Source organism: Melanerpes formicivorus, unplaced genomic scaffold (assembly GCF_026170545.1).
Source record: "Melanerpes formicivorus ecotype bairdi unplaced genomic scaffold, bMelFor1.0.p_v2 SCAF_6, whole genome shotgun sequence".
NCBI lineage: Eukaryota > Metazoa > Chordata > Aves > Piciformes > Picidae > Melanerpes > Melanerpes formicivorus.
In genome coordinates this window covers 18,148,518-18,161,666 of record NW_027142358.1, presented here as the reverse complement: position 1 = coordinate 18,161,666, position 13,149 = coordinate 18,148,518, and the positions used below count along the sequence as shown (strand labels likewise).

The window sequence follows — 13,149 nt, the reverse complement described above, 5'->3', positions numbered from 1 at the left end:
GGTTTGTGTTCCATTAAAAAAATGCCAAACTACAAGTAGAAATGCCATGCAGTTGCTGATAAAATATACACACAGAGAACAGGTATGCAGTTGGTGATATACACACAGAATGCAGGGCCATGTTCTTGGACTGTTTCTTCACTTGTTTTTCATCTCTACTGCTGTTGCTGCTTTGTTTAGTTTGTGTTGGAAAACCCAAAAGCTGGAAATTGGAACCCATAATTTGCTCAACATAGCAAGTACCTAAATTCTGGATGGTACAGGATATAGAGCATATCCACTTGGTCGAGCCATGTAGATAAGGTATAGTTATGTCTTCTATATGAATGTCTATGTGTGTGTGTGAAAGAGAAACACAGATGGGTGTGGGGGTAGGGAGAGCGCAAAAGCATGCAAGAATGTGCATACACTAAACATGTTTGCTGTAAACCACTTAATCTGAAAATTTCCTGGTGGTGTTGGCAGCAGCAGGGAAATCAGATCACCCCAGCACTGTAACAAGAGATGTCCTCTTGCCCTGCTTAAACTCTGCTGGCAAAGTCTCCACTGGCATCCCACCAAGTTGGGCAATATGTGTATCCCCCTAATGCCTTATCACAGCACTGCCTTGCAGCAAGGCGCACTGAACTACCAGTGATTCACACACATACAGCTCTGAGACTGGCTTCAGCTCTTAGGCTCCTCCAGCAACAAGTAATGAGTCCCTTGTCTCCCACAGAAAAAATGCGGTTCAGCTCCTGCCCACTGTGGAAAACACTGGTTTTGATAAGTTTTCAAGTGCTTCTTACAGGTAAGATATTGCCATTTCAATATTGTAGAATCATAGAATGCTTTGGGTTGGAAGGGGCATTTAAAAGTCATCTAGTCCACTCCACCCTGCAGTTAGCAGAGACATTGTTAACCAGATCAAGTTTCTCAGAACCCTGTGAAGTCTGACCGGCAATGTTCCCAGGGCTGGCATCTACTACCTCTCTGGGCAATGTGTTCCAGTGTTTCACCACTGTCATTGTAAAAGATTTCTTCCTTATATCCAATTTAAATTTACCTTCCTTTATTTTAAAACCAACACCCCTTGTCCTGTTGCAAAAGGCCCTGCTAAAAAGGATTGTCACCATATTTCCTTCAAGTACTGTCCTCGTATTTCCCTTCAACTATTGAAAGGCCACAATAATATGACTAACAATAATTTGAATAATGCCTGTCTTAGAGAAATGAAGCATCCTGCTTGGGAAGCCACCCAGCCCTGGGTGGCCACAGCCAGCTGATCAGATTGCTTTTTAATCAATATTCGTACAGTTTATTCACAGTTGAGCCCTGATTGCCTCAGATATACAAGGTAGTATTTGAACTGCAGCATAGTAGCACAATTCTCATAAACAAGTGGTGTTATGGGGTATTTGGGGTTTGTCCACGTGTTGGAGGGGGAAGGGGGATTATTCACCAGCCATGTACCTGCTTCTGTTTGTCTTTCAGATTTTACTGAAACTGGAGTTTTTGCCAGTCCAAGTGAATGTAAATCCATAGACAATATGAGTGACAGCCTCAAGGTGAGACATTGGTTGCATCAGCCAGTGCAGGACCTGCAGTGCACACACCTTTTGTGGTGGTGGGAGGAGTAGGATTGTGCCGTGGGTGCCTGTGCAGCCCAGTACACTGGCTGCATATTGATTTGGCAACACTCGGTGTGCTGGTTTGAGATTTAACCGGAGTTTAAAAGCTCACATGGTAACAGACCGAGATTCCTTTCCCTGCCAGGCAACTGAAAACCTCTTTTATGAGTCAGTGCCTCTGTCCTCCATGGTCTAGGGCAGAGCATGCAGTTGAGACACTTCTGGAAAACAGCTGGAGCAGGGGCCACAGTACTGCTGCATACAATGAGCTTCTGCCTGAAGTATCTTTCTCACTACACAGGGGATGGAAAAAAGACTGAGGGCAACACTTGCCAAGGATGTGTTCTCCCACGTTTGAGTTTGTTTGGGGATTTGTCACAGAGAGTTGAATTATATTATTTCCTTTTTATGACTGATAGCCATCATGTCCAACAATGTTTCTGTAAGCTTTAGCCTGAGAAAAGCAGGGTTGGCTATCACAGGCTAGTGCTTCAGAAGCCACCAATGAAAATTTGGCTTCCTCTTCTTCTTGCGCTATGCACCTATGTAAGTTCAAAGTAATTGGTGTCTTATAATGATGGCACACACTTGTGTTTTCGTTGTGGAGTTTACTACAACTCTGTCTACATGTGCACAGGCACAAATGTATGAACTGAAAGCTATTTATATGCGTATAGAGCAGTAAGTAGATAAAAGTATGGAAAGGTGTGCTTTACACACCGTCATAAATATGTATTTTTACATGTGTACACACACACACACACGTGCTCACAGAAAGTCTGTGAGATGGCAGCGTTCAGAAGATAAGAAATCAATGTTTTGGAAAGAAAGACAACACACACAGATGTTTATAAAGCTATCTTTTTATATATAGGAAAAAAGCACCCCCAAGTCATAACAGTTCTCCCTCTTGAACTATGTATTCCTTTAATGAAAGTTACCAGTCCTTCCAAAAACATTGTGGGAAAGAATTTTTACTTTAAGCTGCATGATTTTCAAGATGGTTCTTGTTTTGTATTGACCGCATTCATAAATTAATTCCAAGGCTTCTTTAGCTTAGCCTTTTTGTCTCTTAACTCCACAGGAATATTCAAAATGCTTTCCTGAAATGATTGCCAAGGGTGAAAAAGCTTCACTCAATTTCCTTGTCTGGAAACTGCAAGAAGCACTTGATCTGCTGCGCCCTGTTCAAGAGAAAAGTGAGGCCCCTCCTGAACCAATGATCCACTTTGCTTGGTGTTGAACAAAGTGTCAGGGGAGAAGCACTAAGAAAACTTTTTTATCTTCAGCCATAGTGAGCTACATGTCTGCATTTCTTAGGGTGAAAAAAAACCCAAACAAACAAGAAGGTAAAAGGCATCTCAGCAACAAGCTGAGGTGCTTAACCACTATGCTGGCAGGCATCTGGGAGGCACCAGCTTTTGATGCTGAGCAGCACATGCAGCAGGGCCTGCTCTGCCCTCCAGATATGCACACTCCCAGGCCTCTGGTGTCCTTGAGTGGGCATATTAGTCATACCTACTCAAAGAAATATTTAGGTAGTTTTGGCCATAATAGTACTGAAAATCAGTACTGTGAAAGCAAATGCCACTTTGAGCCACTACTTTTATAGTGTAACTGGAATCTGATAGGGATTTCACTGTCACAGGGACAAGTGATAGAAAAATGGAATGTTTTCAAAAAATCCCACCTACCTCCCCCTTCCCCATCCCCCCACCCTCAAACCAAACCAAACCAACCAACCAAGAAAAAAACAACCACAAACCACCAAACCAAAAAATTCCAAATCCAAACCCCCTAAAGGTTTTGTGGAAATAAAAATGCATACATTGACAGAGTCAGACAGTGGGGGCAGCTATCACGCATACCCAGGTCAATGAATATGCCTACAGTTTGTTTGGGAAGAAGATGACTTTTCACTCTAATATGTTGTTTTCTGGTTTCTGATTATTTTTATAATTTTTTTTTTAATCCACTCAAAAGGTTGCAAGCAGCTATCTCAGTGCCCACTCCCACTAGTCCCTAGAAATGGTGGTCTGGTGTGTGTCACCATTGACAATGCTCAGTACTGCAAACCCATGTGCAACGAGGTTGGTTTACTGCTTCTACATTGCTACATCTAGTCATTAATGTACAAATGTTTATTGTGCAATGCAGAATTGTCCTTGCTATACCTTTTTGTCCTGCCTTAAGGCAACAAGGTGTTGTAATGTTTGTATTGACCCTCACAAAATGAGTATTTCTTCATCTTACAGTTCCCACTATGTAGCCCTAAGATGACATTTTTCCTCCCCCTCCCCCTCCCCCCTGCCTTCCCCTTCTGTGTCTCCCAAGGGTTATGACTTCCAATTCCTCAGAAGAAGTAGACTGTATGAAGTGTGTGGCAACATTACTGGGTTTTCCTGGACAACACAGCTTGCAGGGGGAAAGGCACTGGCCTTTTGTAACCGTGAGTATTTCTCAGGCACATCTGGTGACAGGGATGGAAAGCTCCATCTGTTTTGTTTAAAAAAAGGAGGAAATAGAAGTTTTCCTTTGTTTGGCATGTTATGACAGCCTTGACGCATGTGACATTGTGAAAGATAGTGCTGGGCTGGCAAAAGGCTGAATGAGAAATCACGTTAGCTTTAAGACTATCATGAAGGCTTGAACATCACCATTTCATCTTGGTGTAACAAATATGATATGTATCCAATATTTGTGGTAAGATACGCTTTTTTAAACCAGTGTCACGTTAATCCAAACCCTATGTTGCACAAGGGCTGTGTGAGCCCCTGGGCAGACAGCAGCAGAACTGCTGTTTTTCTTGCAACAGTACTTGAAGAAACTCAGTAAAATTGGCTAACATCTACTCTATTCACTGTATGTACATGTGATAAAAGCCATCAGCTTGTCCCCAGCCATCAATGCTGCCTTTTTCATGTGGCAGCCCAGAAGTTTTAGGACTGTTCCTATTGTGTCTAGTGAACAATCTGTGACCTGAAGCAGTCTGACTCTGTTGTTATTGCCTTAATCTAAAAATAAATATGCTTACAGGTGCACAAAAGGGCTAATCTATCTCTCCTATGGGTAATGGAAAATATTTTACTGTTGCCAATGCCTTGTTGTTAGAGTTGTTTTCCAAGGCTAAACTAGAACGATGCCACTTGTTTAAAGATCAAAACAAATCTAAACTAAAAGATTCAAATGCCTTTTTTTTTTTTTCCCTCTCTTTTTTTTTTTTTTTTTTTTTTTTTTTTTCTCCTTTTTCTCTTTTGTTGCCTTCCTTGGTCTTTCTAGCCTCTGACAGAGCCATCAGTGGAGCTAAATCTGCCTATTTCCCCACCAACAGCACCTGTCTGCACACATTAGCTTTCACTGAGAAACAGCAGATAGACATCTTCCTCAAAGAGCTTGATGAGCAGGGCATCGATGGCTCCAACCGTGACAAGGAGGCTGATTGTATCCTCTGTGGTTACTAGTACCAGAAAGCTTGCGCCATAGACCAATGAGCAATATGCAGTTTGACGTGGAAATTTTGACAAGAAAGGCAGAGCAGCGAAACTATTGCTAAGACATGTAAACATACAGCTTTTATTTAGTTAAAGAACTAGAGATCATGGTCACAATTTGACCTCAGCTCTTGGATACAGATATATAGGCTAAATCAAGTCACATAGCTCATGGCAGAAGTGTTCTATGGCTTAAATTTGTCTAGCTGGACAAGAATTAGAGTTACTTAACAGATGCAGTCACTAGTTAAGCACAATAATTGTTATCAGAAATAATCTGCTGTCATGGGTCAGCTTTGCTGAGAATGGACCATACTTTTAGCTGCTTTTACAGTTACTGGTTAATCACTTTTCTTGCTCTGATGACCATTAAAGGAATGCAAATCACACCACTTACTGGCTGCTGTAGAGGTTTAATTCTTTATTCATGTGCCTACTTGACTGTAGTTTAAATCTGGCTGTTCAAGGTGCTGTGTTTTGCATGAACTGCAGACTTGTACAACTGCATTTTTTTTGATAGGACAACTCCAAAGTTTCTCCTGTATTTATCATCTTGAGGGCATCCCTCAAGAAGACATAGCCTTTAGGTATAATTCAATGCACTTCAAAAAAATGTTATAAAGTGTCCTGTGTGCTTGCTGTAACCAGGCAAAATAGAAGCAAAAATGTAATGTATTATCTTGATCCAATATAAAATGTGAGAATTGCGATTGCCCTAAACTACTAGATATTTGCATCATGTCTTCTCTGCCAAAAAGATGAAAGAGGTGGCTGTTCAGGGACCTGCATGAGAAGCTCTAGTTTCTATGCCAGTGATGACCTTCAGTCTCCTCTGTTTCCTCCCTGTGGGGCAAAGCCACGGTGTTGTGGAAAGAAAGTCCTACTGACCCTTGGTTTGCTCTAACAACAGCTGCGCCCACCCTGTGTGATCAAGGGCTGAGAGTGCTCTTCTGTGCTCACATTTCCATGCACTTCCACACAAACAGCCTCTCTTAGGCAGAGGTTGTGGTTACCACAAACTATGGCTTAGCTTTGGAGGGAAAGTACAAAAGCAAACGAGTCCTGGCTGGTAAGAGTTGGGGTGTGTTGTATTTCAGGTAGAGCTCTAGGTCTTTGGGCTGAGCATGGGGCTGACCTGCTGAGATGCTCTGGTTTCAGCACAGTAGTGCCAGGGCAACTGCTGGCCCCAGTTCAATATTTCCACAGCTTCTGGCTAGTTGTCCTTCTTGCGTTTTCCCCTCTATTCTACTTCTAAATCTTGTCTAAACAGGGACAGATTTGTCTGTGCATGTGAATTAGGATATCTAAACTAGAAGCTTAGTTACTGCTTGCTTTGTTTACAGTGGAATTCATGCTTGGGGTTTTGTTTTAAATTTCTTCTGCTGAGCAAACACTGAAGCCATTAATCTGAAGACGGCCAGCTCATTTGTTTGTGGCTCCTTTTTTTCTCCTTTTCCTTTTTCCTTGCTGCTGTAAATCTCTCAGATGCAGACAGCATAGTCACATGGTATGTGATATATAATTGACTTTTACCTCATTAATCATTTAAATGATTCAGATGTGTAAAATCTATCTTGCAGACCATTACAGGCTAAAAATAAAATCATTAAACAAACAAACAAACAACAACAACAACAACAAAAATTGTTTTCTTTGGGCCCCAGAACCAGACAGTCATATGACTGTGAGTGTAGCAATTGCATCAAGTGTTTGCTGCTTTGGCTGCTTATAAACTAAGAGGAATTTAAGCCATTGTGTTAGAGACAAAAGTGCTGGAGTCTTCAAGAAAAGCAACAGTTTTTCAGTCAGTGGTGAGTTTGTTTATTTCTGGCACACAAACTCTATCAAATGAAATTATAATATCTTTGTGTCTTTCATGTCCAGCCAATCCATTATGAGCTATGTACAAATAAAGTATCTGAAGTGCAGACCACACTCTACAGTATAATTTTCCTACTGGTACTAAACACATTTTTCACTAAGTTATATTAAGGTATTATAGCACTTTCCAAATCTACCAAGAAAAGAAAAAAAGTTCAGTATTGGGTTTCAGGAAGAAATCAAAGCCTCATATAAACCAGGATAAACTATTGAAGCTGTTCATCAGAATTTCTACTAAGAAACATCCTACAGTATGGAAGAGTTTGGCATTAACTTGATGCGCCACAAATTTGATATTAACCTGGAGACTGGGTTTCTGGAGGGTTTTTTGTTTGTTTGTTTGTTTGTTTCATAAACTTGCAGAGGAGCAATTGTGTGCTATTCCCACTTTATAAGTTGTTATTTATATATGAGAAAGGGAAATGGAACCAATAAGTTTTTGTGATACAGTTAAAAACTAAGGCAAACTTAATCACATTATTTCCCCAAGTAAATCTGCATAATATAATTCAGGCAAATAGTTGTTATATGTCTGCATTAGCTTTGAGCTGGTGTCTGGCTGGGCATGTCTGAGCATTGTGTCATCCCTCATGCTCCTGCTCTAACCCTGAGATTGGGAGGGTTGGTACTTGAGATTTGGAGAAAGAGGGAAAATCCTATGGAAGGAAATAAACAAAATCCATTTTAGGCCAGTAAGTTTTCAGATCAGACCAAAGCAGCACAAGATGTTTATTTATTGCACCAGTCTCTGTTGGTTTTTTTAAATGATTTTTTAATTTTTTTGTTGGTTTTGTTTATTTGCAGGGTTTTTTTGAGTTTTCACACTACAACCACACTAATCCACTAATTCCCCAGTGTTTACTGGGCATGCTTTTGATATGTCCACCTGCATAACTGTCAGCCATCTCAGCTAAGGGCTTTGCTAATATTTACAGTGTAACTACAGAAAGGGATGTTAGTGGAGGGAATGCAATGCTGTGTTACAATTGCTTCTCTTTCAGTCTTGCTTTCTGTCCATTTTAATGCAAGAGAAGAAGTCAGTCTATAAACTAAGCCAACAACAGTAATTACAATGTAGACAAAAATATGGAAGGAAAAGTCCTGAGAACCATAGTATGTGACGACAAAATTGTACACATTCTCTTTCCACAGGAACTTAGCAGCAATAGGCTGGGAAACCCATTGCTTTTGGATGGCTCCTAGGCACTAAGAGTGATCCTGAGAGACACTGTCATTCTGAATCATCTTTTAAAGAAAGAGATCAGTGGTGTTACAGCTTGTACCAGGGCTGGTTCACACTGAGCCATGCAGCGAGATCTGGGGCTCACGCTTCACTCTCCAGATCACCAATGCCGCAGGGGGCAGAAACATGAGAAAACTCATTACTAGGACTGTAGCAAAAATGACCAGTAGTATTTCCCAAGGGGCCAGGATGGTTTCCACCATGATTTCCTCCATGTCAAGAGTATGATGCTGAAAAGCAAAATATATGCTGCATTACTTTCTTTCAAATAGGCATTACAACTGTATAGATGTGTTTATTTTAGTCAGCTGGCTGTCAGCTGCTTTGGCCTATCATTTTCTTATCCTGAAGAACAAGCCTATTTTCCCAGGCTGAAGGCCTCTAAAAGAGCTCCCCCCTGGCCTCTGTACCAGTGAGAGCTCTGTATAACATCAGGCTGCCTTCACCTTCCAGCTCATTTGCAGTTGTTGATGTTAGTGTAAGACACCATGTCCACCTTTTCTTTAAAATCTTGATTTAAGTCATCCCCTCTCAGATCATTACACAAAATTATTATTGCACTGACATATGAATGCTAACATTGAGAATAAACAGGACAGGGTGGAAAGAAGGAAGAATTCTAGATAATCTGCCATCAGGATGTGTTTTACCTCTCTCCTTTTTTAGTTTTCTCCTCTATAAAGCAGGCTTTAGAAACTTTTCTCTTGCCAGAGCTTCAATGGACATTCAGTTAATTTTTATTTGCTTTGAAAATGGCTAGATATATTTTAAAGAAATGGTTACATCTGTTGAAAACTTATTTCTATTTAAAATGATTAAATTAAACCAGTATGAGCTTAAGATGTGGAGATGTTTAGCAGGCAGGTAGTGGGGTGTACATGCAGAGAAGAGAAGCACAGCTAGTAAGTCTCAGATCTTTAGTTTTGCAAAACAGAAATAATAGATGATTTTGGAAGGACTTAAATTATGCTGGTTTTGAGACAAGGAGCTAGGATTGTTAACAGGTGTGCCCTAGTTAATGGAAGGACTATTCCTTCAGCACAGGTCCTACACACCTGAAAGCCATAATGAATCCAATGCCTGAAGGGGAGTGAATAAAAGATGGTGGCTGAGGTGTGAGTAGGCTCTTTTCTCACAATATCTTGTCTGTATATTCTGGTGGTAAGGTGCTTTCCAGAGGGGCTGCAGTGCTGCCTTCTTCCTGGAAATTTGGCCTGGATTACACCAGAAAGATTTCAAGTTTATCTGTTGGTTTTCAGGGTGAGTATCTGCCACTAAATCCTGACCCTCATGTGAAGGAGAAGGCTGAAGCAGAGTTGATAGAATATGCTTATTTAGAGACAGTAGAATAATCTGAATATATGCGGGAATCTAGTGAGTTGGCACCAATTTTGTACCTAGATTAATTGTTAAAATTGCCCTCAGCCCTGTAGGCGAAGCAGCAGAGTGTCCAGTAACAGATGCAAGAGGATTTAGGTAATGATATTCTGTAATGAAGAATAGTAATTTCTTAGGCAGACTCTCACTGCAGTTTCTTTTTGGCTGCTAAACGAACCAGGCTCTGCTACTCGGTCAAAGCTTGTCTCTCTTGTGCTAGCTAACCTTTCTTGTACGTTTACCTTTTCCTCTTGCCATTGAGATACCAATTCAGGCATTTTAAAGAAGGAGACATAGACTTAGAAAGTGGAACACATGTTCCTTCACCAGAGCCAATGCCTGCCCAGCCAGGGTTGGTGTCTGCTTTGCAGCAGTGCCAGAAATTTGAGTTCTCACAGGGCTGTGTCAAGTTTTATAATTAATGTCAAGCCTTGCAAATTGGCAAAAAGTATGGAGGACATAGGTGATAATTCTCCAACTCAGAGCCTGGAGCTACTGCCTGTTTGCCAGCTAAACAACGCACCTGTGGCAGGATGGTCATTGATGGTGGAATGTTACCCACCAGGTTAATTCCTTGAAGCTGACTGTGCTGTGTCTATTTTAATTTAACCTATAAGATAGCTGCTTGTTTTTTGTCTGTTCATACCTGTAACTGACTGATGTGTGCTGTGCTCTGAAGCTCTTTAGGTGGTGTATTATTGTGATCTTCCTTGTGGCAGTCTTGATTTTAATTCTTCTCTTTCCACCTGGTTGATAGATGAAGGTGAGTGTGAGGCTGTTCAAAACCAGGAGAGGCAGCTGTGGGTAAAGTGATGCTTGTGCTCAGGGAGCTGCCTTAGGCTGTTTTATTGCTGTACACGGATGTTGCCCTAGGAGTATCACTGGTGGGCCTCTTGTTCTCTAATTCAGTTTTCTTTGCCCATCAATGAATTCCTTTAAATATCTTAATTCTTGACTTGCTTTGTGGACTATTGTTCCTGCCTTTTTATCAGGCATTTTCTGTTAACTTGGTGCTGTTAGTTTTGTTTTGTTTTCTAGCTTTCATTTCAGCGCTTGTTCATTTCATTCTCTTCCTCATCATATCATGCTCTTTCAGTTTGTTGTAATTCTTCTGTTTGGACAAGCAGTTTTTCAGCTGTAGCTTGCATGGGAAATCCCCTTCCATGCATTCTGCTCTATTGATCCCTGAACAGCATCTGGCTAAGGGAAAAAAAAATAATTAAAAAATCCAGTGACAGCATCCACTGCTGCCCCAATAGCCTGTTCTGGTGAGGATGAGAGAAGGCCATCCCCCTTTTCCATGAATCCTGACTGAGAGAAGGCCAGATCAGTTAACCTTCCACAAAACAAACTTCCAGTGATCTTCAGCTGGACTATATACTGTGTGCATGAGAAACCACATCTCTAAGACACCCTGGATGCTAAGCATGAAGGAAGACTGCTCTTTTTCCTCTGAGAAAGAAAGAAAACACCACTGGCAGTGAAACAAAGGTCACACAAAATAGCCTTACATCCATCTACAGGGACAAGCACTCACTGGGAGGCATTGCTGGGTTTCTGTCTGCCTTGGTCCTTTTAAGGAGCTGAAATGCTCTGCAGGCATGCAATAATGGTGAGAGTGGAGTTGCAGAAGCAATTGGAAGGTGATGGGAAGGCCTGTGATACCATGGAGACAGCTTTGAGTCAAGGCTGTGTAGCTTAAGGTTGTAAAGAGCAGCAGTTAATTGGCCAAGGGCCTTGTTTACTATCAGAGTTGTTGACTACATTTGCTTTGGCTGGAAAAGCAGCTGACAGCTAATAACTGATAGGAAGTATTTTAGATTTCCCCCAAAGTAATTTGTCCTTCACCCACCTATTGTGTTCTTTCTTGCGTTCTCAGGTTTTAAGCCTTTGGGGTCTTAGGTTGTGAGTGCTGCAGTCATGCTGGAATCATGTCATACATCGATATTACTGTATACATAATTTCCAGTAAGATATATTGTAAATAAGGTACATTCATGATGGTAGAATCCATGCCAAATAGAAGTAGATGCACTGACAAGTTACCCTGCTAAACAGTGGTGCTGTGTGATCAGCAGATACCAAGACAAAGGGTGTGACTGAAAGACCTTCTAAATGCCACTTGCCTGGGCCAGTCAGCCTGTATCTCATTCAGCACACCTGTAAAAGCTCTGGGACTGCTCAGTTAACTGAGTTGTTTCACACGTTGATGGTGTTGTACACAGGCTGTCTGTGGATAAATCATCTTTCCAAATGGCCAGTATCCCTTCCATTTTAAAACACTAATTTTGAATACAGGAGAGGATGAATGAATCAAAGTAGCAGTCAAACAAAACATAGCTCTAGAAATATGAAAGCAGTGGTGTTTCTTTCAGAATAAATAAATACACAGTGTCACTGGTGCTTTGCAGGCTCTTTGTCTTAATTAAAATCCTCATCAGTGAATATCTAAGCATACCAAATCTGGTCACTAAACCACAAAATATCTTGCAATGAAGGATGCTCTGCATCTGTCCCCTAAATTAAGCCTCTGAAAGGACCTCAGTTGAAGGCAATAAATTACTTCTTTAGAGAGGTATACAATAATGAATGGGAAGGGGGGGAAAGGGGCCTGTTAGAGAGGTGTGAGTTCTGGTCTTACCTTCCATTTTGAGGTTTTGCTAAAGATTTGTCTGAAGCTGCACAAAGTGGTAAGGTTTGAATCCAAGACTATAGTTGGTGGAAGGCACTAAAGGGTCATCTTAGCATAGTGAATTTTTTTTATAAGAAAATCACTATTCTATCCTTGTGCCCTCCAGCAAAAAAAAAATATTAAATTATAACCTTTTTACATGATTCTGGAAATTAAGCTAGTATGCTTCACTGCCTCCTATCTTAGCACAGACCATTTATGAATTGCATCTATAAGATCACACAGAAGACTGTATAAGCAGGCAACAGAAGGCTTGCATGTTAGTATGCTTAGCTGACATATGTCAGCTTACCGTCTGTAACAATATAGAAAAGCTAAGAAATACTGTTAGACCATTTGACTTGAAGCCTTAGCTTTTGATTAGTAGGAAAAAGCAAAACCTCATATAGGCAGATAAGTTGATTTCAGGCATGGGTTGCTCTTCCCCATGAAGTAGATGAGCATGGTGCAGCTTCTGGCTTCTGCCCAGCAAGGAATCCACCACTAGCTGTAACTACTTAGGAATGTTTGCCTTGTCTGCTGCAGGCATTGCTCTGTTGAATGTAATCTTTGATTCTAGCTGTAGTGAACCCATGTTAAAAAGTCAGTTATTTTTCTCTGCTAATCTTACTTTTATTTTTTTTTTAACCCCTCCAAGTTCCTCAAGTGTATCTTTTCATTTTAGAGACCTAACAGAAAGGAAAACCTTCCAAAAACATCAGATGTATTTATCCCAAATCATAACTGTGGGGGAAAAGCTGTACTTCCTTGAGGCCAAATGCTGAAGGTAGCTATACTGTTGTGCAAAAAAATTTGCAGTGTAAATAAATAGTGTGAAACTTTAAGGCAGCCTTCTAAAACTTGTAGGGGGCATTA

General features: G+C 40.9%; 1 protein-coding gene across 1 annotated transcript; it reads left to right on the top strand.

Annotated features, from left to right (window-relative positions):
• The first annotated feature begins 616 nt into the window (after positions 1–616).
• Positions 617–5,493, top strand: LOC137441932 (uncharacterized). Its single transcript, XM_068139949.1, has 6 exons — positions 617–790; positions 1,474–1,547; positions 2,695–2,809; positions 3,594–3,700; positions 3,945–4,059; positions 4,890–5,493. The coding sequence occupies exons 1-6, from the start codon at positions 697–699 to the stop codon at positions 5,069–5,071; spliced, it is 687 nt and encodes a 228-aa protein (XP_067996050.1). The 5' UTR covers positions 617–696; the 3' UTR covers positions 5,072–5,493.
• Positions 5,494–13,149: the final 7,656 nt, after the last annotated feature.

Coding starts and splice junctions, on each gene's coding strand:
- LOC137441932 (XM_068139949.1), top strand. CDS start 697: ATGAGTCCCTTGTCTCCCACAGAAAAAATGCGGTTCAGCTCCTGCCCA. Junction 791..1,473: donor TTTTCAAGTGCTTCTTACAG/GTAAGATATTGC, acceptor TTTGTCTTTCAG/ATTTTACTGAAACTGGAGTT. Junction 2,810..3,593: donor GCGCCCTGTTCAAGAGAAAA/GTGAGGCCCCTC, acceptor TCCACTCAAAAG/GTTGCAAGCAGCTATCTCAG.